At 35.3% G+C, this 22,361-nt stretch overlaps 1 protein-coding gene across 2 annotated transcripts in view; it reads right to left on the bottom strand.

Annotated features, from left to right (window-relative positions):
• Positions 1-1,110: 1,110 nt before the first annotated feature.
• The window catches only part of SYDE2 (synapse defective Rho GTPase homolog 2), a 38,348-nt gene continuing 17,097 nt past the window's right edge, over positions 1,111-22,361 (bottom strand). The window contains exons 4-8 of one of the 2 annotated variants that reach the window (XM_074376101.1): positions 19,822-19,948; positions 11,262-11,443; positions 8,510-8,741; positions 4,098-4,145; positions 3,386-3,523 (exon numbers count right to left, since the gene is read on the bottom strand). In XM_074376101.1, coding sequence (XP_074232202.1) covers positions 4,135-4,145; positions 8,510-8,741; positions 11,262-11,443; positions 19,822-19,948 — 552 coding nt within the window. In that variant the 3' untranslated portion in view covers positions 3,386-3,523; positions 4,098-4,134. Of the gene's footprint in view, positions 3,524-4,097; positions 4,146-8,509; positions 8,742-11,261; positions 11,444-19,821; positions 19,949-22,361 lie in introns of both variants that reach the window. The other variant, XM_074376100.1, reaches the window with a different exon arrangement.

Here is a 22,361-nt window from a genome sequence, read left to right as displayed (position 1 = left end):
ACAAACAAAAAAAGCAATTACTTATTCCAGGAAAGCTAAAAGTCTGCAAAAGCCATGACCCGATTATGAAACAAACACCACACAGCATGATTTGGAGAAGCTGATGGCTATAAGATAGAACAATCCATTTGACCTTTGTCCTGTATGTTGCTTCAAATAGTATATAAGGATGTAGATTAAGGATGTAAGACTGGAGATAGAATCACCTGGTTTGCCCATGAATACTTTTGCACAATTGAGCACAACTGCCAGTTATTGATTTGCAGTTTTTAGAGTCAATATGTAAAGGAAAACTGTAAGTCCAGTTTAGTTCTCCCAAATAATACACATCTACTAATGAATGATAATATAAATAATACAACTTACAGAAGTTGGAGGTAAAGAGTAGTAGTAAGTTGGAAAGAAGTACAGGGCTGGTCATTTCCACAATGGTATTGGGTCAAGAGATACTGTTCAAAACCGATGGATCAAGGAATAAAGATTACTGATTAAAGTTATAGAGAAAATCAAAAAAAGAACTAAAAAAAAAATGGAGAGGAGGAATGGAATGAGATAATTGCTATCACTCATAATGGACAATCAACACTGTCTAAATGACGATCCAAGAACAACAGTAGCAGTGAACCCGGAGTTGGGGGGGGGGGTTAGCTGCCTGAAGATTAAACAGTGGCTGTTACCTCTGAGAAGTGGGCTTGGGGTGGATGGCAGGGAGGAGCACTGTTACTTATTTTCTATCTACCTGAATTGTTGAGAATCTTTTTCAGGAACATGCACTAAAGTTAAAACTTTTTAAAAAAAAAATTTAGTGGGGGGTAGGTAATTATGTTTATTTATTTTATTTACTTATTTCTTAGTGGAGGTACTGGGGATTGAACCCAAGACCTTGTGCATGCTAAGCAGGCACTCTACCACTGAGCTATATACCCTCCCCACAAATTGTTTTTAATTCTAAAAACCATTAGGACTTGAGGGCTTAGAAGGGAATGACAGTTGACTAACAGTGTAGGAAGATTCTAGAAGATTATAAAAAGCAGGCATTAAAAACTCAGAAAAGACTTGAGGTAAAAGGCCATTTAAAATAAAGGCATAAACCTACTGAGCACTACTAAATACAGCAGAGTCAATAAAAGAGATTTATTATGACAGTGATTTAAACAACAAATTTAGCATTTTCTATTTAAGATGGCAGTGATTAACTTTAAAACTATTCCCATCCAAAATAATGTAACAAAATAAGTGTGGTCCTTAAAGTCCTGCAGGTTCTGTAAAACTGAATTTTAGTTGAAAAAAAATGTTATTACATATATTTATGGATAATATATTATGGTCCAATACTTTAACATGTTCTTTAAAAAAAAAGACTTTAAAATAAGTGATCCTTGAAATCATTATAATATTAATAGGATGACACCAAGGTTATAATACTTTAATAAAACTTTTACATTTCTGGAACAACTTACTCAACTCATATAATATGCGCGATATAGCAAACAGAAAGAAGACTGACACAGTCTTCTTACAAAACATTTAAGGTACGTTACTTTTGACTGCTTACTCATATATATATATATCTACCACATATTCTTTTGGTATTCTTCTGAATTGTTATACAAAGCTTTAAAAAATGAAAGTTTCATATAAAAATAGTTATTTATCTGGTTTTTTAACAAGTAAAATTGCAAATTAAATAACAAGGTGTTCCATTTACCAATGTATATTGCATAGAAATAGTTAAATACCTTAATATTTAGAAAAACATCAAGAAGTCAGTTTTTTTAATGGCTGCTACATCTTAAGTTGGTAATTCAAATTTTATTTATAATTTTTAAATTACACATTCTGTAGGTATAAAAGTTTAAAAAAATACATTCCAATTTAATTTAAAAAGTCCTCTAAATTTACATTTTCAGACACTGTTGTGATTGCTATGACTATCTTGTAGATATACTTAGCCAAACTAAGTTAATTTTTAAAAATCAATAACGTGGTATGCTGGCAAGATTTCTTTTGAAACAAATGAAAGTAATTATAAAATCAATGTTGTATATGTACTATTACAAATAAATATGTTCTAAGAATAATTACCTTGTTTTAAAAAGCAGGACATAAAAATGCATAGAACAGGTGAAGATTTTTTAAATTAAAGTCAACAGTGCAGAAGTCTCGGCACTTAATACCTTAAAAAATTAGATTTCAATTTAAAAGACGACTTCTCACTGGAGATACTGTGACTTTCTGTGACTCAAAAAAGGGAAGCCTATTTTTTCTATTCAGATGCTTCTAGTGTTTTGGCTCAAGTGTTTCTATGCAACTCCTCCTTTAACTTAAATGTTCTTCCCCTGAAAAAGACTTTTTTAAACTAATGATTTTGGCCTCATGACATATATTTTAAAGATACATGTGATTCTGCAGCCAGTCCCTCCCCGCATCTAATTCCTATACATATATGCACTTATAAATATATACATATTTGGGGGATTATAAAAATATTGAATTTTATAAGCTTAAATAATTACTGAATGTTAATAAGAATACATTAATATTTGTATAATTTTACTTTTATTTATAAAAAGGTTTTCTTATAGCAGCATTTGCATTGCAAATGAAAAGTGATCGAATGATGTTGCAGTGTGCATGAACTCGGACCGCAAATCAGACTGAGCAGCTGCAACACTCCTCCAGACAGAACATCTGCTTCAGCTCCAGAAAAGCAGTTCCTGTAAAGCACAAAAATCCTGAGGGGCTAGTAACTTCTCTGAACTTTAGAAGTGCATTTTAAAGTTATGTCCATAGAACTGGCAAGATTTAACAAAATATCCACAAGAAGTCCAAGTTATCTTCACCCCAAGGAGAATTTTCTAATGAAATCAGTAAAAATTATGTTAATGAATGGTGTTTTTAATTGAATCACATGAACTTGTTAGAAAGTAACTGGAGGTTTCAGGAAAAAAAAACTTAAGACATCACTGTGAGAGAGACAAGAAAGTAAGAAAGATTGATTTAAAACTTAAGACATCATGAAAAAATAAACGCTCTCAACCTCAAACACTCATATTAAGCTTGTTTTTGTTGAGCTCACGCTCCAGATTTCCAATCAAAGTGTCAATACTTTCTTGTAGATCTTTGAGATTGACTTTTTGGTCCACAGTAGACTCAATTGTCTGCATCGTCAAGTATGTCTGAAATGTGCACTCTTTGGACATGGGAGTTGGCTGTTCAATCATGATACCTGGTTCACACATTTTGCTACAGTTTTCTCCATTTTCTCTGTCTTCTGAAGGGACATCATCATAATCCACATCATTTAAGTTTTCTTTTGCATTTAAAAAGTAGTCTTCTCCGCAGCTGCTCCAGTCTCCTGCGTAACGGTTACTAAGTGGGCTGTCTAACCTGGTCTGCCTTGGCCTGAGTACTCCTGATGAACCAGCACCACTCAAATGTAACAGGTAAGGTCGTTCTTTCTTCCGCCTCAAATAATTTAGAGAAGACTTCTGCTCTGATTCTTTGACAGTTAAACGTTGCACTAGAAACAAACAATAAATCTGCTTTTGTGACAGTAATCCAACTTAGTCCAATTTAAAGATGCAAAGCTAAAGATAAGCCATTTAATAATCAACTACAAACATGCATAAAAACAAAAACATGCACAGTACCAAAACAAAGCATTCCACCATTATTTTTTCTATCACCAGACACAATCAGGATTAGGGACAGGAGCTAGCAGACTGTTCAGTGGTGCTAATTCATGCTCTCTAGCACCCCCAAATAAATCAAATTTCCAATGTGGATTAACTTCCTGTGCAAGTTAATATCCAGCTGAAATTCAAACAGTAGCTAAGCTGGTAGCTTCTTCTAAATTAAAAGCTACAGCAAAAAGCAGGCAAGGCATGATGGTGTACAAACAAAACAAAAGAAGAAGTTCCTTCATCTGCAAACATCTAAATGAAGCCAAGGCATCTAACGTGCTCACTCTAAAAGTTCTGACCTTTGTGGTTTTTTGCAATTCCATTAGCAGCAGTGTCATAATTTACTTTACTGAGCAGCCCAAATTTCACTTGTATAAAAATGCACGAATACTAGACTTGACCACTTGTTACCTGAGTTTGATTATACAGCATTAGCTACTAACAGTCTTCATTTATTGCCTGAAAATAGTACAGATATTTTATTTCCCCATTCTGGTTAGGAATCCAACAATCTCAAATAACATTCCTCGTATTAAGACTAATTTCTTCAAAGAATATGCATTGCACTGGCCAAACAGATTACCATGGGGACACACATTACTTCATAACAAACCAAGGCTTTACCGCTTACTCTTCTGTGTGTATAAAACAAAACACGCTTCGAAGGCTCTTCTGCATCTAAAATGGACTTAATTTAAATGTTCGGGCACAGCCATTAATAACTGCCCATCACACCTTTCTTTTTCTGATTATTTATTCTCCATTAGTAAGTGCCTCTCCATTCATACTGCCCTTCACTAAGACAGAGAGAACGTATAATCAGTGATAACACACCAATTGTACACTCTCCAATATATAATAAATACTTGTTTCCTACTGTACAGGATAAGATAATTGAAGAATAATACAAACATGTATATGGTCCTAGTTTTCCAGACTTGGAGTGATACCTATAATTTTCAGAGCTCACATAAGTTTTTTACTTAGATACTTGATAACTGTGTATAGGTATGTTTTTAATATTTCTATTTATCTGTATTTTTATGATGGTTATTATATATCATGATGAATAGCTAAAAACTCTTGATCTACAATTTTCTAGAAGATAAAGGTCTGATATTTACTTTAACTTGATCTTTAATAACGGTATTAATATAGAATGTCCTATGCCATTAACTGATGTAACTGCAGAATGGATATCTGAATTTTTCCACTGTTTAATTATTCATATTCCTTTTTCTCCTGTAGCTGCTTATCTCCACTAAGTCTCCTTGCTTTTCCCCCTTTATTTTCTGTGCGACTTCTGTTCCTCTTAGAGCTTAAGTGTCATGCCTGTTGTTTTTGCCAACGCGTTACAGCACTCTGCTAACACTGAGATCATCTGGTTTGTGATCCAACCAAAGTTAACATTTTTGACTCTATGCCAAGCGTGGTTCATTTTGTCTGCATTTTCTGACATTCACCTGCAAAACCCATATTCATTTTGTTTCCAATTGCTTAAAGTTGTTTAATCAAATCCCCAGTCAAACATTATTTTTGTATATTTTCTTGGAAAATATTTAAGATATCAGTGATAGTATTTTATATCTTTTAGATTAAAAATTCAATTTCTAAAAAATCAACTTCACCAGCTTTTTAAACTACTGATGGTAAAATGGTTCCCTATTAAATATGCAGATTAAATGGTTAATTTTAACCCCAAAAGAAAAGTTCTGGTTTTCCCAGCACTCATGACCACCCATCTTCAACAGAATAAAATGAAAAATGCAGTCTGTAAAGTTGCTGGAAAACTTTCAAAATGTAATGATAAATATTAATAAACTTTGTTATCTTATTTTCTATCAATAGATTTATATTTTTAATCACCATTTTATTAGCCTTTTGTCTATAGTATAATTACCTTATTTAACAGAAGAAATTGAGTGCCTTGTAAGTGCCAAGTACTCTGTTAGGACATGAAGATTTAAGGGTAAACAAAATATAGTCCCTGACCTCATGAAGCTTAGTGTATGAGAAAAATGAAAGAAAAAGAATTAGGGAAATTGATAGCTTTTCCAAAAAGACACAAAAAACAAAAACAAAACAAAACAAAACAAAAAAACTCTGCTCCAAATCTATTCATCATAGAAAACATGACACAGCAAATAGCTGGTCTAAGAGTCACACACCCTCTAAAGCCACTTCCCCACCTGTAAAGTGAAAGAGTATCCTATCAGTAATTTTCAATATTCTTTGAAAAACAGCAAATCTATTTTTAAATAGAAACAACTTTGTAAAAAATTAAAAACCCAGTACATAAAAAAGAGGAAAAGAAAACTGTTTTGGTCAAAAGGGAAGTATATTTCCATTTTGCTCTTTTATCTATCTGTTGCCAATCTGGCCCCAAAGCTGCTTCGAAAGATCTTAGGGCTTTGGCAGAAGACAGTCTGAACAGTCATTGGCAGGATGACTTTTACCTTCCAGGGCCAATATGGCAGGGTTCTAACTGATCACTTCGAAGGCAAGATTTCTCAAGTAGAAAGCTCAAAGCAAATTATATTCTTGCCCAAAGTTAAGAAAAACACAAAAAATAACACAGAACAAAAAGTTAAGAAAGTAAAAAGGAAGGTGGGCAAGGAAAGAATGGAACTGACTCTTTTTTATCTTTGGAGTAGGGGAAATTCCAAGAAGAAGAGTTAAGTAGGATTCGCACAGCAAGGAGGGCCAAAGCCTTCTGGTGAATGCACGGCGATGGGCATTCACCAGGTCAGTACCCTATGGCCCACCCTCTACATCGCCATCAATTTTCTCAGGCTCAGTCACTTGATTTCTGCCTCTTCTTGAATCTAAAAGCAAGTGACTTAGAGAGCAAAACTAACTGCTGTTTCCTCTCATCTTTCTGCTCTGTTCTGTCCTTTGTCTGAGGTACTATAACTAAAGAAAAATAACAGGTTATAGAAATGGGGCAGTTATTTTTAAATCCAACCAAACAAATCTTTGGAATAAGGGGCTACACACGAAGAGATAGTTGCTTAAGGTTGTCACTGAAATTACTGTGCAGTGAATCTCAGATCTGAACCTGCCTTTTTTCTATAACATACGACATAAGTTTTTACTTCTAAACCCAAAACTAAAATGGCTATTACAAAATAATGAAATAACATTAAGCTCTAATACAGAATTTTTAAAATCTATTTTTATTTATAGTGGCTAACATCTACAAATCTCAAACTCCTAAATTTATCCCTTCCCACCCACTTTCCCTGGTAACCAAGACTGTTTACAATGTCTTCGAGTCTATTTTTGTTTTGTAGATGAGTTCATAGTGCCCTTTTTTTTCTCTTATGACAAAGAATTCAGGTACTGACAGTAAACTTAGTATCTCCAGATAATCAAATCTCCCTTTGTGATTAGAATGATAAGATGGCTCCTCTTCCAATTCCTCATTTTTATTAAAATTAAAGCAGCTTTAGAAAATGCTAGGAAACACATTTAAAACTTGAACCTGAGAGATCCCTTATGTTGGGCACCAAATGCAGAAATCAGACCAATTAGCCAGAGAATCTTCATTCAGGACTTTTAAATAATAAATAATACTAACTCAGTTAAAATCTAAATTAGAAATGATTTTTTAAGTCTATATTTTAAAAAAAAAGCAAAAATGTTAACTTTACAAATTTAAAAGTTAAAAAATTTTATTAGCTTAATTTTTAACTCACTTTTAAAAATTAATTAGATTCTTTTTAAAGACTAAGTCAAGCAACCCTTCGTACTCCGGTCTATCCTTCTCATACTCATCAATAAAAGAGTCACAAAGCGCATTTACTGAGGGAGGGCTAGCTTTATGCTAAACACTCTGCTGTTGCCTTAGGTATTTTATCTCAGTCTTCAGGACAGCCCTGAGGTAGGCACTATTTATAGAGAAGTAAACTGAGGCTTAGGAAAACAAAGGTATTGCCTGAGTCCACACTGCTGGGCGTGCCACAATCCGGATCTGAATCCAAGCCTGACCCCAGCACTTCTAGCACTGTGCGCTCCACTAAGCGTAAGTACCTTCACACTTGGTGCTATGCAGGGTGGGGGAAGGGAGCAGGGGTTACTACGGGATAAGAAAATTTTTGAACTTAAATACAAGATCCTTTATAAAACATCTAATTAAATACATATTCCTTTTAGCTTGGAAATTATACAAGAGATGTATCAGAAAAATAACTGTCAGCCTTTTGTTACTGACTGGAATAAGGGATGGGTAAGAAAGATGGAAAGATCAAAGATCATTGTCAGTTCAAGCCTGGATAATTTGAAGAATGACCATGAATACAGTAAAGATGTCAAGAAGAAGAACCTGATTTAAGGAGAAAAATAAACCCTGCTTAAATCAGTTGAAATAAAAATAAGAAGAGTGAAGAAGTTATTATTTACTGAGTACCTATTATGTGCCAAGAGCTGTGCTGAGCACCTTACACAAGTAATTTTTTATTTAATCTTCCTATAAATTCTATAATCATATTATTAAAGCCACATGACAAAATATGATACTGGGGCTCTAAGATGTTAAGGAGCTTGCCAAAGGTCAAACTCATAATAAGTGACACATTGAGGATTCAAATCCAGAGCTGACCAAATCCAAAATGTGTGTACATTGATCTCTATGTCTACAACAGTATTGGCAAAAGCAGAAAATTTAAGTGGAGAAATTGGAAGGGCAGGTATCAACTTGTAACTATTTCAGAAAGTAAAATCTAGAAAAGACTTTCTTCAATCATACACAGGCGTATTTAATGATTAGTTAATTCAAACACCCTATCATTGAAAGAGAAAAATATTTCCATAGAATCATTTACCTGGCCAGAGTTGCAGTAAGTAATGAAGAACTTCAATGTGTTTTTTAAAATCCAAAGCACTCGCGAGTTCTTCCGAATCAGTGAAGACTCTGTTGTTATGGGTGGCCGTCTCTTGCCTCTGACTCAACAGTACTGGTCCAAAGCACACAGCCAAGTTCTGGCAAGTCATCTTATTCACGTCATGATAAGAAGCCACCAATTTCAAATGATCCAACAACATCATTAGGGTTGCCTAGATTGAATCACATTAAATTTTGCTTAATACAGTCATACAGGGACAAATTCAAGGACACACTTCATAGCAAGAAATATGGATCGGTATCCTGTCACTTTTAAAAAGTTGTTTCAAAGATTTTCTTGTAAGTTGGATGTTTGAAACTTGAAACATTTTCTTACGGAATTACACAGGATCTTTAGGTTTCAGTGTCATAATCTGATTCATTAAATGGTTAAAATATACATTCTATAAAATGCTCATGAATGCATTCCAAATTTCAGCTGGAGTCCCTAGGAAAATATACCATCAACTTTCCCTCTCTTCCCTTCTCTAAAAAGACAACAGCAAAGGCTGTGAGGGAAAAGGGGTTAGGATAAGGGTGCTCATTTTTAAGTTCAGATAAATCCTCTAGTCATGAGTAGGGACCGTCACCCTAAAATCTAGGAAGCTAACCATGGCCAGGTTCTATTATGATCCAGAGTAGGAAGAAGGCCAATGCACTTCTTAACTAATACGTATTTTAAGTAGACAAGCCATGGGAAAGGGAAAAATAGTACCATGAGAAATGAGAAATATTTTTATTGAAAAAATATTTTTTTAAATCCTTGAAGAAACCAGTAAGGGGAGTTTGCTCAAGAAGCAGAACGGTTGTTTAGGTTTAAGCAATTACAGAAAGGAACTATGATTTCTGATGTACTGGCATATGATCAATCATTTAACAAAATAAAATAAGTGTAATTTCTTCTTCATAACTGTATCGAAGAAATGAATGAATATAACCTGTGTTTTTTTTTAATTATTAAAAAAAGAAAAAAACCAAAATGACATATTATTTCTGGAACCAAAAATGACAGCTGGATTTGGTGATTAGAAGGTAATTAGTAACTTCAGCAAGAAAAAGCCCAGAGCAATGGGGTAGGAAGCCAGATAGTAACATGTTGAGTAGTAAAGGGGTGGTGAAGAAGTGATAACCCCCAGAATAAACACTCGTTCAGTGTCTGGCTGTGAAAGGAAGAAATGAAGGGGGAAATGGAAGTTAGGGTAGACTATAATTGATCTCTCAAAACCAAAACCAGTCACACATTGTGCTAACACAGTTAACACACAAACACACACACACACACACACACACAGTCTGGTTAAATGTATTAGGTTCAATCTCAATAGCAGACCAAGAAATGCAGCCTAAAATAAGAAATCCTTTTGTTTTTTGGTCTACTAAAGAAGATCAGCCAAAATACGTAATCATTGCATCCCTTTTGAAAAGTAATATGAAAACATGTATGAAGAGACTTGACATGCTCGTATCATTGAAATCAGTGATTCCACTCTGAGATTCTGTTCTAAATAAGTAACTCCAACTGAAAAGAAATCTGTGTACAAACATATACAAATAGGTTCAAAACCTAAATTTGTACAAAAAAGAGTAGTGATAAATTGTCAAATCCACTCAATGGAATATTATGCAGCCTTTTCAGAAAGAATATTAACAGCATGAGTTTTCAGGCCAGAAAGACCTAAATTCATGTGACAGACAACAACACTCAAAAAAATTATACAATCTTGGGCAAGTGACTTAAATTCCCTGACACTCAAAGCTTCACTTGTAAGTAGAATGACACTTACAACTGTACCTTGTACTGGTGAGGGAGTATTTCTGCCTCTTCACCCCACCCTTCTGCTTCTGCCCACCTCTCTGTAGCTGTTCCCCTCCACCACCTAAAGGAGTAGTAATTGCTAATCTGACTGCACAGAGCACGGGCCATTGAGATGACTACAGTAAACTAGTTAATCAAGTTATTGGGCTTAAAATATTTCTGCCCACTCACTCTTGGACTTTCTGCCCTCAGATGATAAAAAATAAAGGCAAAATTGGCCTCACTTGGACAAGCCTGGCCACATTTCTTTCCCTTACTTTCCCTTTTATTCTAAGAAACAACAGCAAAAGTGAGGCTAAGGCTGGTTCTGCAGCCCCAGTCACCCTGTTTCTCCTGCAGGCATACCTGAGGGCACTGGTCCCAGGATTCAGATTGTGGGGAGGGGGCAAATGGGAAGGGGCAAGCAGGAGGGAAACGGAGGTGGTCAGGGTTGCTTAAGTCTTGAGGCTAAGCCATGTACACCAAAACAATTACCATATTTTTTAAATATTAAAAGGAAATCAACCACAGTTAATTATTATTGCCTTTAGATATTGATAATTATAATTTCCATTCTTGTTTCCTATATCTTCTCGATTTTCCTATAATTAACATACATTGTTGGAAGAATAAGATAACAATACTCTTTAAAAACTTATAGGGAGTATTCATGGCTGGGCTAAATTCATATACAGAAAAGATAAAAATGCTTTCTAGATTTATTCTGTTTAAGAAGCAGTTTCCTGATTTACGGTGTTCAAGTAGCCCTTAGTACAGGCAGACCTAAAACTCATGAGCGTTGCAAATGTCAAATACCTAAAAAAGTATCTGCAGCTCTAGAGTAAGTATGTAACTCATTAGCGAGCTTGCAGGAAGGCTGTGTACCACCTATGTGTACCTTCTCCACGTCAGGCAGACAGTCCAGCAGGTCAGCCGTGTACTTAGAGTCACTTGGGTCATTCTCACAACCATTTGATGACATCTTCAAAGGATTTTTGGTCATTGCATCTAATACGGCCTCATAAAGCTGCTTTGTTATCAGAGGAGAAGGAAGTTCTCTTAAATAATCCTTAAGAACACCTTTTGAAAACAAACAAACCACAGACAGATGGCGATCAGTCTTTAGAGTAAAATAAAACACTGTGGTGAACTTTTTTCCAAGTATTATTACAGTGAACTTTTAATATTCTGAAAACAATCAAAGCAACAATATAAAAAGAAAGTATTATAACAAAACACTAGCATTTGTATCCTTATAAAATCCCTCATTAATTGTCTTTTTGTTTTGACAGCATGCTAAAAACTCACAGGCGTAATTTCTAAGTATCATACATGTTAGGTCTGTTGCTCATAAAGTAATTCTTGATCCATATACCATATTGACTCTGCCACCCCCCAAAAAAGCTCCTCTAAATACAGGTAAAAACAAAGAAAATAAGGCATATTAAAATTAATTGCAAATAATTCAAATTATATGAATTTTAAATTTCTAGACTTTTCATAAGCCTTTGCAAATAAGCGAGCTGTATAAATATACATCCTCTTTAATGCAGAAGACGTGGCTTAAACATAAATACTGGATAGTTGGATAATCTCTAATGCTATATTATGGGGAAAAAAATCATTCCTAAAACCAAACAAATGAAACCAAAAGCCAAGAACAGAAAACATGAGACTTGTCACATAATGGGAACAAGGGAAGTCGATTCTAAACACATCACGAGTGGTTATGAACTAAGAGGCAATATACCTATAGTAAAGGGAACAGGAAAGGGTAATTAATGGTGGTTATATATAAACAAGGTAGGTAAGATACTAGCTAAAGGCTAGAATGTGATCACAAGGGAAAACAGGAGATACTTCTGGCAGCAAAAATCTAAATATAGACAATATTGATTTAGAAAATGCTCTCAGCTTAGCTGAGAACTTAGTTTGAAAGTTTAATTTGAATTTAAACATGATCATAAACAAAGTTTTCCATCTGATACATTTAGAAAATTTTGATAGAACCATGGTTCATCAGTTTCTTATGCATCCTTCAGTGTTTGCTTATGCAAATATAAGTAATATATTACTATTTGTTCCTCTTTATTACATAAAAAGTAGCATACATGTCCTGTTCCGTTTCTTGCTTTTTCATTTAACATCATATCCTTGCAATATTTTCAATGCATGGAGAGCTTTCTCAAACATTTTACAGCCACATCACAGTGTTTCAATGTATTGATGTCCCACACTTTTATCCAGTCAGTTGCTACAGCCATTTGGATTGTTTCTAATCTGCTGTTATTTCAAAACATACTACAATGAATAATCTTGCACATCATCACTTTGTATGTATGCAAGGTATGTTGGTAGGACAAATTCCCAAAATAGGACCACTGAGTTAAAAATCCATCTGTCATTTTGAAGGAAAAGGAGAAGTAAGGATGTTTCCTAGATCTGGGGTTTCAGCAACTAAGTAGCTCTATTACTTGAAACAGGGAAAAAAGGAGGAAAACCATGTTTCAGGGGATAGAAAGGAGTTTCGTTTCGAACATATTCAGCTTAAGGTATCTATGGGATATTCAAGGCAACTGGATATAAAAATCTGAGGCTCAGGAAAGAGGTGGCTGATCTGAGAATGGTCAACTTAAAGACGGTAACTGGAACTTGGGGATGACTGAGATTGTAGGGAGGCACACCGAGTGACGTGAGAAGGCTGAGTGATAAGAGAAGGCCCTCAAGAGCATCAACCAAGAGGATCTTCCAAAGGTGGCCAAGGAAGAAGGGCTAAAAAGTCTGAGTGGTACGAAGAGGTGGGAGTGCACAGAGGGGAGGGGGCCAGGGGACTGGCAAATACACTGCCAAGGAAGTCAAGGAAAGACTGCTTCAAGAAAGAGGTTAAGGTATCAGCTGATACCCAACAATAGCTAGGTTACATAGGAACAGTGTTCTGGGTTGGTCATCCGTACGTCAGAATCATTCTGGATGATGGCAGGACTTCAGCTGGAAATATAACCACAGGAGAGATATCAAAGTCTTCACTGAACAAATGGGAATGCCCAAGAGTTCTGCAGATGATATTAAATAGGAAAGGCAGAAGTGGTGCAAGAATGTGCCACAAGCCTCCAGAGACCCTTTTTCCTTAAGAGAGCACAAGTTTCTACTCAACAGTAAAAAGGTAATAATCTGGAAACAGAACAGTTGAACCAAGAGAATACTGACCAAACTCCTCCTTTGATATCTATAAACAGACACAACATACATAAAGTGCTTGGCCTATAACAATGACCAATACGTGTTAGACGTACAGTGATGTTAATGATAAGGCATTTTGTACACAGTACGTGTGCAGTAATAATTTACTCCCATGCCCTAACTTACATCACATGATCTTTATAACTACTATCATTAGTTGCCTACAGTGAATAGCAACATTCAGTGTTAAGAGGACAATTAGAATAAGTAAAAATGCAATTTTCTGCAGCTGCCAAATACACTATTAAGCCCTTAGGGCATAATTTTTTTTTAAAGGTTTCATACTTGTTCCCTGACAAAGCCAGACTTGTTAGTTCTAACAAAACTCAATGTGCCCTGTTAGTTTGAGACTTGCCCTATAATGCAATTATGTTAAACAAAAACCTAAAAGATCTCCAGAAAAGATAACTTTGTAACTTAGTGAAATATATATTTCAAATACCATTATCCTTTATATAATTAATATACTAAACAACCATTAATATAAATGGACTTTTAAATGAATCCCAGTTCAAGATTACTTACTTCACTATAATTTGAGAGCAAATAAGGGACAATTGTTATAACAAATATTAAGCATTTAAAGTATGCTCAATGTACATTATGTTCAGTGAAGTAAAAGTTATAGTTGCTTTTCTACAAGCAGACAAACTTCACAGGTAAAATAATCAAAAGATTTTATAAAATGATACAGAGAGGAGGTATTTATACTACATTCTGACATGGACCATATAACTACTCATCAACCTAGAAATTATCTATATGGCCTTTTCCCCGAAACTTAGTGATAGGAGCATCTTAAGCCATCTTGCCCTCTTAACATTTTTCAAACACTCTGGGGACATAAAAACCTAAAGATAGTAAGTTTGTGGTGACAATCTTTAATAATACAGGAGCTACTTAAAGGAGACTTAGGGAAAATTTATGATGGAGTTTATTTAATGCAACACAGTAAATTTTTTATCATGTACTTGAAGAAAATAAAGGCAATTATAGGTAAATAAAGAGCTGGTTCTGGCTACATCTCTTAAGCTGCCCTGTAATAGTTAGATACTATGAAACCATATGCCACTCACCTTCATTCAGGCCCAAGGACCAACTTACACAGGAAAATTCTGCTCATCCCCATGATGCGACATAGGTATCATCACAGTTTCTTTTTTAGAAAGGCATTCTAATCACTGAAACTACTTCTACCTCTCAGAGGCTGGTTTGAAATACCTATATTTTATTATCAATCACAAAATTCACCCTGTTCTCTCTGCCTAAAACTCTGGTCCCAGATCTTCCAATGGTTAACTTCATATCATATAGATCTCAGCTCCAAAGGCACTTCTCAGAGAAACTTTCTTCTCTGACCACCCTCGCTGCAGGAATCACCAGGGGTCATCGGGAGGCATCATTATCGTTCCCATCGCCCTGCTGGTCGCGGGTAAGTTACTGTACCTTACTATTCATTGACTTGATCACGGACCCTCTCCCCCCACTGGAATGCATACACCATGAGAACTGAGATACTGTTCATTTGTTAACTTGTCCCTGGTACCTAGAAGAATGCCTGGCATATAGTACATGTTCAATAAACATTTAATAAATAAACTCATTAACTGCCAGACAAAGAAGGGTGATTAGGTAGACCCTGGTCATTTCCATGCACTGACTCTCCTTTCTCCTGTAGGATTCTCACTCCGAGATTTACTGCTACCATCATGCTAGCATCCCAGGAATACAGAGTCTTAGGTTTAAAACTCCAGTTTTGATTTGGAAAAAAACAAAAACAAAAAGAAAAATAATCTTTCAGTATTTACCCTTTAGCACTGCAACACAAATGAACAATTTTTAAGCTTTTTTTTCACACAGGAATACGCAGGAATAACAAGAAAAAGACAATCATTATAGAATTACACATATTCACCTCAAAAAGTTGGTAAATCACCATCTCCTTACCTTAGTTCACCCTCCTAGCTACCTGGACACCTCTAATGTGGAAGTGCTGTCATAAAACCTACTCCATGGAAACTCACCCAAGTGAGAGAAAGAAGAAAGAAGGGACGGAAGGCAGGGAGGGAGGGAGGGAGGGAGGGTGGGTGGAGATGACCACGTTCTAACTCTGCAGTTTCCAGACGATCCTCGTTGTCAGTTCTGGTTTCCAGTCTGAGAGGGCATTCCAGCCACCTCTTACCACTCACCCTCTTTAACAAGTGCTGCAAGCCAGGTGGTTTCCCATCTCCGTTTTTTCTAATAGATTACTCTCCTCAACACTTGCCTCGCTAAGTCCAGCTCAACTTGTAAAAGTTAGCTGAGGAGTCCTCTCTCCCAGGAAGCTTTCCTTCATTTTTCCAGGGTAAGTTAGGTGTTCCTCCTCACAGATTATAAAAAGCTGTGTCTGCATCTGTCTTCCCTTTTAGACAAATGTTCTTGAGGGCAGAGATAATCTCTTACTCATCACTGTAGTCCAAATGCCTCGGCAAAGTATCTAGTATTCTTCAAGTGAGACTCTGTCTCCTGGGACAGCGCCCTTATCCTCAACCAGCATCCACCATAACGAAAGATTAACTCACTAGGACCAGAACATTGAAAACTACAAGTACAAAACCGTGAGAATCATTCTTTCTCAGGTAAAACTTACATAGATAGTAGAGCTACATTAGAGGAGGTAGATTTGAATATAGAATCACTGACATTTCCGGAGGTTGGTGCTACAGACTAATTTTTAAAATCCATTAATCTACCGCATCCTACGTTACTCGTTCTGAACTCACTGCTTACTGTAGTCTGTTCTCAAACGGCTCTCATACACTGCCTCAGTATGTTTTGGTTTCTAAATCTATGGCCATTCCTCAATGTTTTGCATTCCTTAGTGTTTATACAATTTAGACATTTATGCTCAATCCACGTGAAAAACAGAAATAACTTGGAGGTTAATGTGCCAGAGATCAGAGAACATATAATATGCATGGTGGGAAAAAGCCGTGTTTAATATACCTTTGTAAATATGTAAATGAAGAAAATTATTAATGGTTTAAAGATAATTTCTGGCTTATTTCTGATCAAGTTTTCTTTCAAAGGAAAACAAAAGAATTAAGGTAGAATTAAAATCAGAAAAAGGTGGGGAGGAGGTATAGCCCGGTGGTAGAGTGCGTGCTTAGCATGCATGAGACTGTTGTGAACTGGGGAGGTTCAATCCTCAGTACCTCCATTAAAAACAAATAAACAAACAAACATACCTAATTAACCCCACCCCCAACCCCACAATAAAAGAAAAAGGAATATAAAATAATTTTTTTTAAAAAGAATGAAAAAAAAACAGAAAAAGGCACGGCCAAATGAACTTTTAAGTGCTGAGCTTAGATACTCATTGCGCAGCATTGACACATAATGTCTATTTTGCAGTGGGCAGATGCGTTCAAATTGAATTTTCCTCCTCAAGAGACTTATTCTTTTCTAATAATCGCTGAATAATAAGTATTTTGAATTTTCTATTTTCTTCTCTTGTACTATGAATAGATTTTGATACCATACATTTTGCACCTCATTGAAAAAAAAACCTGGTTTGTCTAGAGCATTTGATTCTGTGTTCCAGACAAACCCACTACTAAGAACACACTAAACTGTGAGTAAACGCTACCATTCACTTCTTTAATATCTCTTTTTTGAGACCTACTGAACTGTTAATTATATTTCAAAGTTTACTTGAAAATGTGAGTTCACGTGGAACAAACACATGAGGCAACACTATTACTGGCCAACTCCCCAAGTCACCAATACTCTTTATTTTGAGCCATGATGAGCCCTTGTGTATAATTTATTGCAATTTCAATGATATTTCTCAAACAAATCTTAAATCATTTCATTGGCTTTTTATCAAGAAAGAAAATAGCTCTAGATTCCTTTGAAAAACAGCTTTACTGAAATGGAATATACAAAAAATAGGGCCAAGAATACCCAAATCTTAAATTATGGAGACTCTCTAATTTTGAACAGAATGCTGCTGTAAATCTAACACTCATTGGCCTATTATTCGTATCTCCTGCATATGCTGCAAATTTCCAACTAAGGACCGTCTCTTATAGCAAATAATTCAAACCACATCACTTCATCTTTTTAAAAATTTGACATAATTTTTATTTCTAAGACAAGGCTTTAACCAAGAAAAAACCTCCTTTCATTTAGTTATAAAGTGTAATTTCCTGAGAATTGCTATTTATAAAATTTCTCTTCAATGAATTCATAAAATGGATCCTTTGCTGATTTTGTTAATTATATATTACTAATGGAAAAATTCTACTTTTTAAAATAGAAATGACCCTTTTAAAATAGAAATTATGTCTTCTTTCTTTATAAAAATAAAGCTAACCATTGTTCCCAGTTTGCTAAAACTTGTAAGAAAGAAAAAGTGCTTTGCTTTGTTTTCTCTTAGAATTAAAATGCTGGGGAATCAAAGTTTTAGTTGTCTAAAATATATATATTAAATACCCTATGAAAATACAGTCGTTCAGAGTTCAGAGACTGGGAATCTCAATTATTTGGAAAGCCTCAATCCTAAAAGTTAGCTTTAAGGATTTCAACCAATAAAAATCTCTTTAATATATGCAAATTGAACCTTCCTCAAATTCTTACCTAGGCAATTAATTGTGTGTAAAAGAAGAAAGCAAACTAGAAGAGAAAAATAAATACTATTATTACAGAAAGGAAAAAAATGGTAGTTGATAAAGAGACAAGAAAGACTATCAAAATGCACAGATGACCTGGAAATTCATACAAAAGCATCTGCAAGTGAAAGGATGTGGTATCTGAGATATGGTTCAAAATAATCCAAGTTTTGGGAGAATCAAATGAGGGGTATAAATGAGACAGATTTGGTCATGTGTTGATTATGGAAGCCAGGTGATGGATAAAAAAGGTTAAAATAGCATTCTACTTTTGTATATGCTTGAAACTTTTGCTAAGAAAAAGTAAAACAACAATTAAAAAAAAACATGGAATTATAAGCCAATAGTCCCTGAGTATCGATTAGTTATGAAAAATCTTCTAATGGCCAAATTCAAAGGCCTTTTTTCTGTTCTCATCTTATATATGATCTCTCCACAGAATGGCACTGCACCACACCTTTCCTTAAAACTCTGTTGGTCTCTTGTTTCCCAAACTTTCTGACTCCTTTCCTCTCAATCCCTTTAGCTGTTTCTTCTTTCTTTCCCTGCCTCCAAAGTTTGCAGATCCTCAAAGTTCTTGTCTTTTCAAACTTTATAGACAGTTGCAAGGCGTTAATTATAACTAGTGCCAATGACCATCAAATTGCCATTTTCCACCTCCATCTCTAGGAGGTGCCAGAAGTGTGTTTCCAATGCTAGACATGAGAGTGTACTCGTCACTTGGGTAAATACAGACCCATCACATTCTACCACATCTCCTCAGCTGCAGATGAGAATTTTCAACTTTGCTTGACACATCCACTGAGGTCTCCTACGAGGACCTCAAATTCAATATATAAGTTTGAAAAAAACAGTTCATAATCTTTTCCTACATTTCTCCACCAGAAGTAGTAGCTTTCCTCTCAGCTTTCTTATTTCTGCTAATGGTACCCAATCAGCCAGGCGTCAAAGTTATGTATGTCTGGGCACTCTTTCTTTATATCCTTCCAATTCAATTCCTTCCTGTTGCCACTGCTGCAAAAGGGCTCTCAGTACCTCTCTGCTGAGACTACCGCTGAGGCTTCCTAACTGGTTTTCCTTCCTCTTGTAACTTCTAATTTCAGTCCATCTCATGGACTTGCCAGACAAATATTCCTGAAGGCTACCCCTAAAGATTTCACTCCTCTGTTCAAAAACCTTTGATGGATCCTCTCTGCCTAGTAAATAAACCTAAATTCTCTACCCAGATAGTCAATGCCCCTTACATCACCTAAGCTCCAGTCAGACTGAACTTTGATGACATTTCATTTATCCATCTATGAAGACAGGGTGCCCTTTTCCTTCTGTTATGACTACAGACGATGTAACGTAAGTCTTACTTCCTCCCGACACTTGTTGGCTGTTTGAGGAGAGGGACTGTATCTTGGTGCCTTCCCACAGAAAATAGCAGTCGTGTTTGTGACAGAAGGAAAGTAAGATTTCAGAACACCACCAAATTAAATTTACACTGCAAAACAGTATTTCAATTTTCCTTCCTGGAGATGTAGTCTTTCCAGAGTGCGTACATAAAATAGAATCTAATTTTACCTGTTATCACATTTATATCTGGGTACTGGTTTTCACACAGACCGACGGCTTTGCTATCCCTCTCAAAAGCCTCTCGAAGTTCTTTCTTGACGGCTGCCGAACCGCACAATCGGTACAGGCCTACCACCTAGAAATGAAACAATGGCCACATTATGGTAAATTGGATAAACAGAAAATACAATAGTGCAGTATGTATAAATCACATGAACTTGGTTATCAAATATGTTCTGGTGGCATTTCATTAAAAATACCTCAAACACAGCTTTTGAAAATCTCACCATAGACTATACTGATTATAGTTATATAGATTAATAAAACATGTTCTATTCTTTCATTTACATTCCAGCAATATACTATGATTTCTGTAGTGCTGGCTATCTTAAGCAAAGATACAATCTCTTCCCTTTAGTTTTATACGCTTAACCAGTATCTCCACGCCCGACGAGTGTGCCCTTTCACATCTTTTGCACTAGACTGAAGAAACACAGCATAGTGGTTAAACGAGGGTTTTAGATTCATGAGCCCCACTCAGTCACTCCCTGCTTAGTGAATTTGCGCAAGTTACTTAAACTCTCTAAAGCTTGGTTTATTTATTTTAAAAAAGTATATTTTTGAAGTAAGTTTCCAGTATACTATTTGTATAAATTTATCTTAAAAATTTTTTTTTTCAGGAAGAAATAAGAGCAAACCTAGGATTCTTTTTAACTTATCAAATTAATTATAAAGCAAAGGAGGAAATTCAATTAAAATAATATATAAATGGTAAAATAAAACCTCTAGTTCAAAATGTACATAAAAAGCACAGATACCACCCACCCCCTCCTCAACCTACATTAAAAAATCTGTTTTTTAAACACTGTTAGCTCATACAGGTTCTAAAATATTAAATCTTAAGACATTCACTAGGAAATCAACACAGTATCTTAAAGAGAAAATACGCCTGATTAAACCATTGAAGTTTTTAAAAGAGTAAACCTTTAAGAAAATTAGGAAAAACAATTGGTGTCTTGTACCCACCTACACTTCCACATCAAAGACTATTTAGGAAGTTTAATCATCTTGAATTGAAGGAAGTTATAGATAAAGAAATTATTTCACGACAGAAATGAAGTAAAAACACACAATGGGACCCCCAAGGATTTGAACTAGGGACCACTTTAAAGGGTTTAACATGATCTAGAAGATGTACACAAAGGAAATTTCCAGGTTTACTGATGACACTGAACTCTCCTGAGTCCTTAAATAACTGACAGGACACACTGCAGAAGGCAGGTCTCAAAAGTAGCAGTAATGGATACGGGGAAAAGTTACCCGAAATATTTGAGATGACAAGCTATTAAGCACTAATGAAAGGTAATAAAGAACCTACCACCATTTCTAAGAGAAGGTAATTCAAGGTGCTGATACATTCCAAAGGATCAACATAATATGGGAAACCAAGGATTACACTGGGAAGAAAATTCCAATTTCCTACCCATCCACATTCATGGTGAATTCACACTGAGAACAGCATGCACTATGCTGGTCACATCATCGCAAGGAGGAAAGGCAGAGCAGAGATGATCCAGAAAATGAAACTAAAACATTAAGCAAGGTCAAAGGAAATGCTACCACATTAGTAGAAACTAACTTGAATACAGCCTTTCTGGTGTAAGCACAATAAAATGTCACAAAATCCCATAGGATGTATCGCCTTGAACTTGAAAAAGAGATGAACCTAGAACAAGTTGAAGAAAGCAATACTTCAACAGCAAGTAATACATTAATGGAACGTGTTATCCCAAAAGCTGAAATCACACATATATTTTTAAAGGTGAATAAAAGAAGGAAGATCTAATATAGACATGTCAAGGGAAGGATAATTTAGGACATAGCCCTAAGTTCAGAGGCTGACTTCTTGAATCAAACACTTAAAGTACATGCTTGACGCCTCTATTAGAGAGAGAATCTGTACTGGATGAACCGTAAGTGTGATTTCTAGAGTAATTTTTCCCATTGGAAGAAAGATGAGTGGTAGCAGACGTCAAAGCATTTGGAAGATGCCACAAACTATTGTTGTATGACCATCAAAATCTGATTTTTATGGTAAAAAAACAAGAATAAGTACTGACTAAAAAGGTAAACAAAATTTAAGCAGTACGCTGGTCTGTAAAAATGCAGGCATAATTAGCTTCTTACTGTATGTGTGTCGGGGTGGAACAGGAAGACGCAAAAAAGGCAAAACAAGAAAATGTGTTTAAAAAGTATAGTTCCAAATGCACAACTGCAAAATTTACCTTTTATTTCACAGGAAGTAATTCTTTATTGAAATGACTCTTCCTAAACTTTAAGTATAAAAATGAAAAGCGCTGCTAAAAATATTTTCTTGGCATTTTAAATCGGTCACAACGGTCTTTTACACTTGCTCTTTATAAAATATTTTCTGAAAATAGACTGCAAAAGTACAGTGCTCTTTGAGTTACTTATTTCAATACACAATTGTAAAAGTTTGTTTAATAATTAGCTTTTTTTTAAAAAATGAAAGCAATGATTAGCTTTAA

The sequence above is a fragment of the Camelus bactrianus genome, chromosome 13 (genome assembly GCF_048773025.1).
Source record: "Camelus bactrianus isolate YW-2024 breed Bactrian camel chromosome 13, ASM4877302v1, whole genome shotgun sequence".
NCBI lineage: Eukaryota > Metazoa > Chordata > Mammalia > Artiodactyla > Camelidae > Camelus > Camelus bactrianus.
This window is presented reverse-complemented; position numbering and strand designations above follow the sequence as displayed.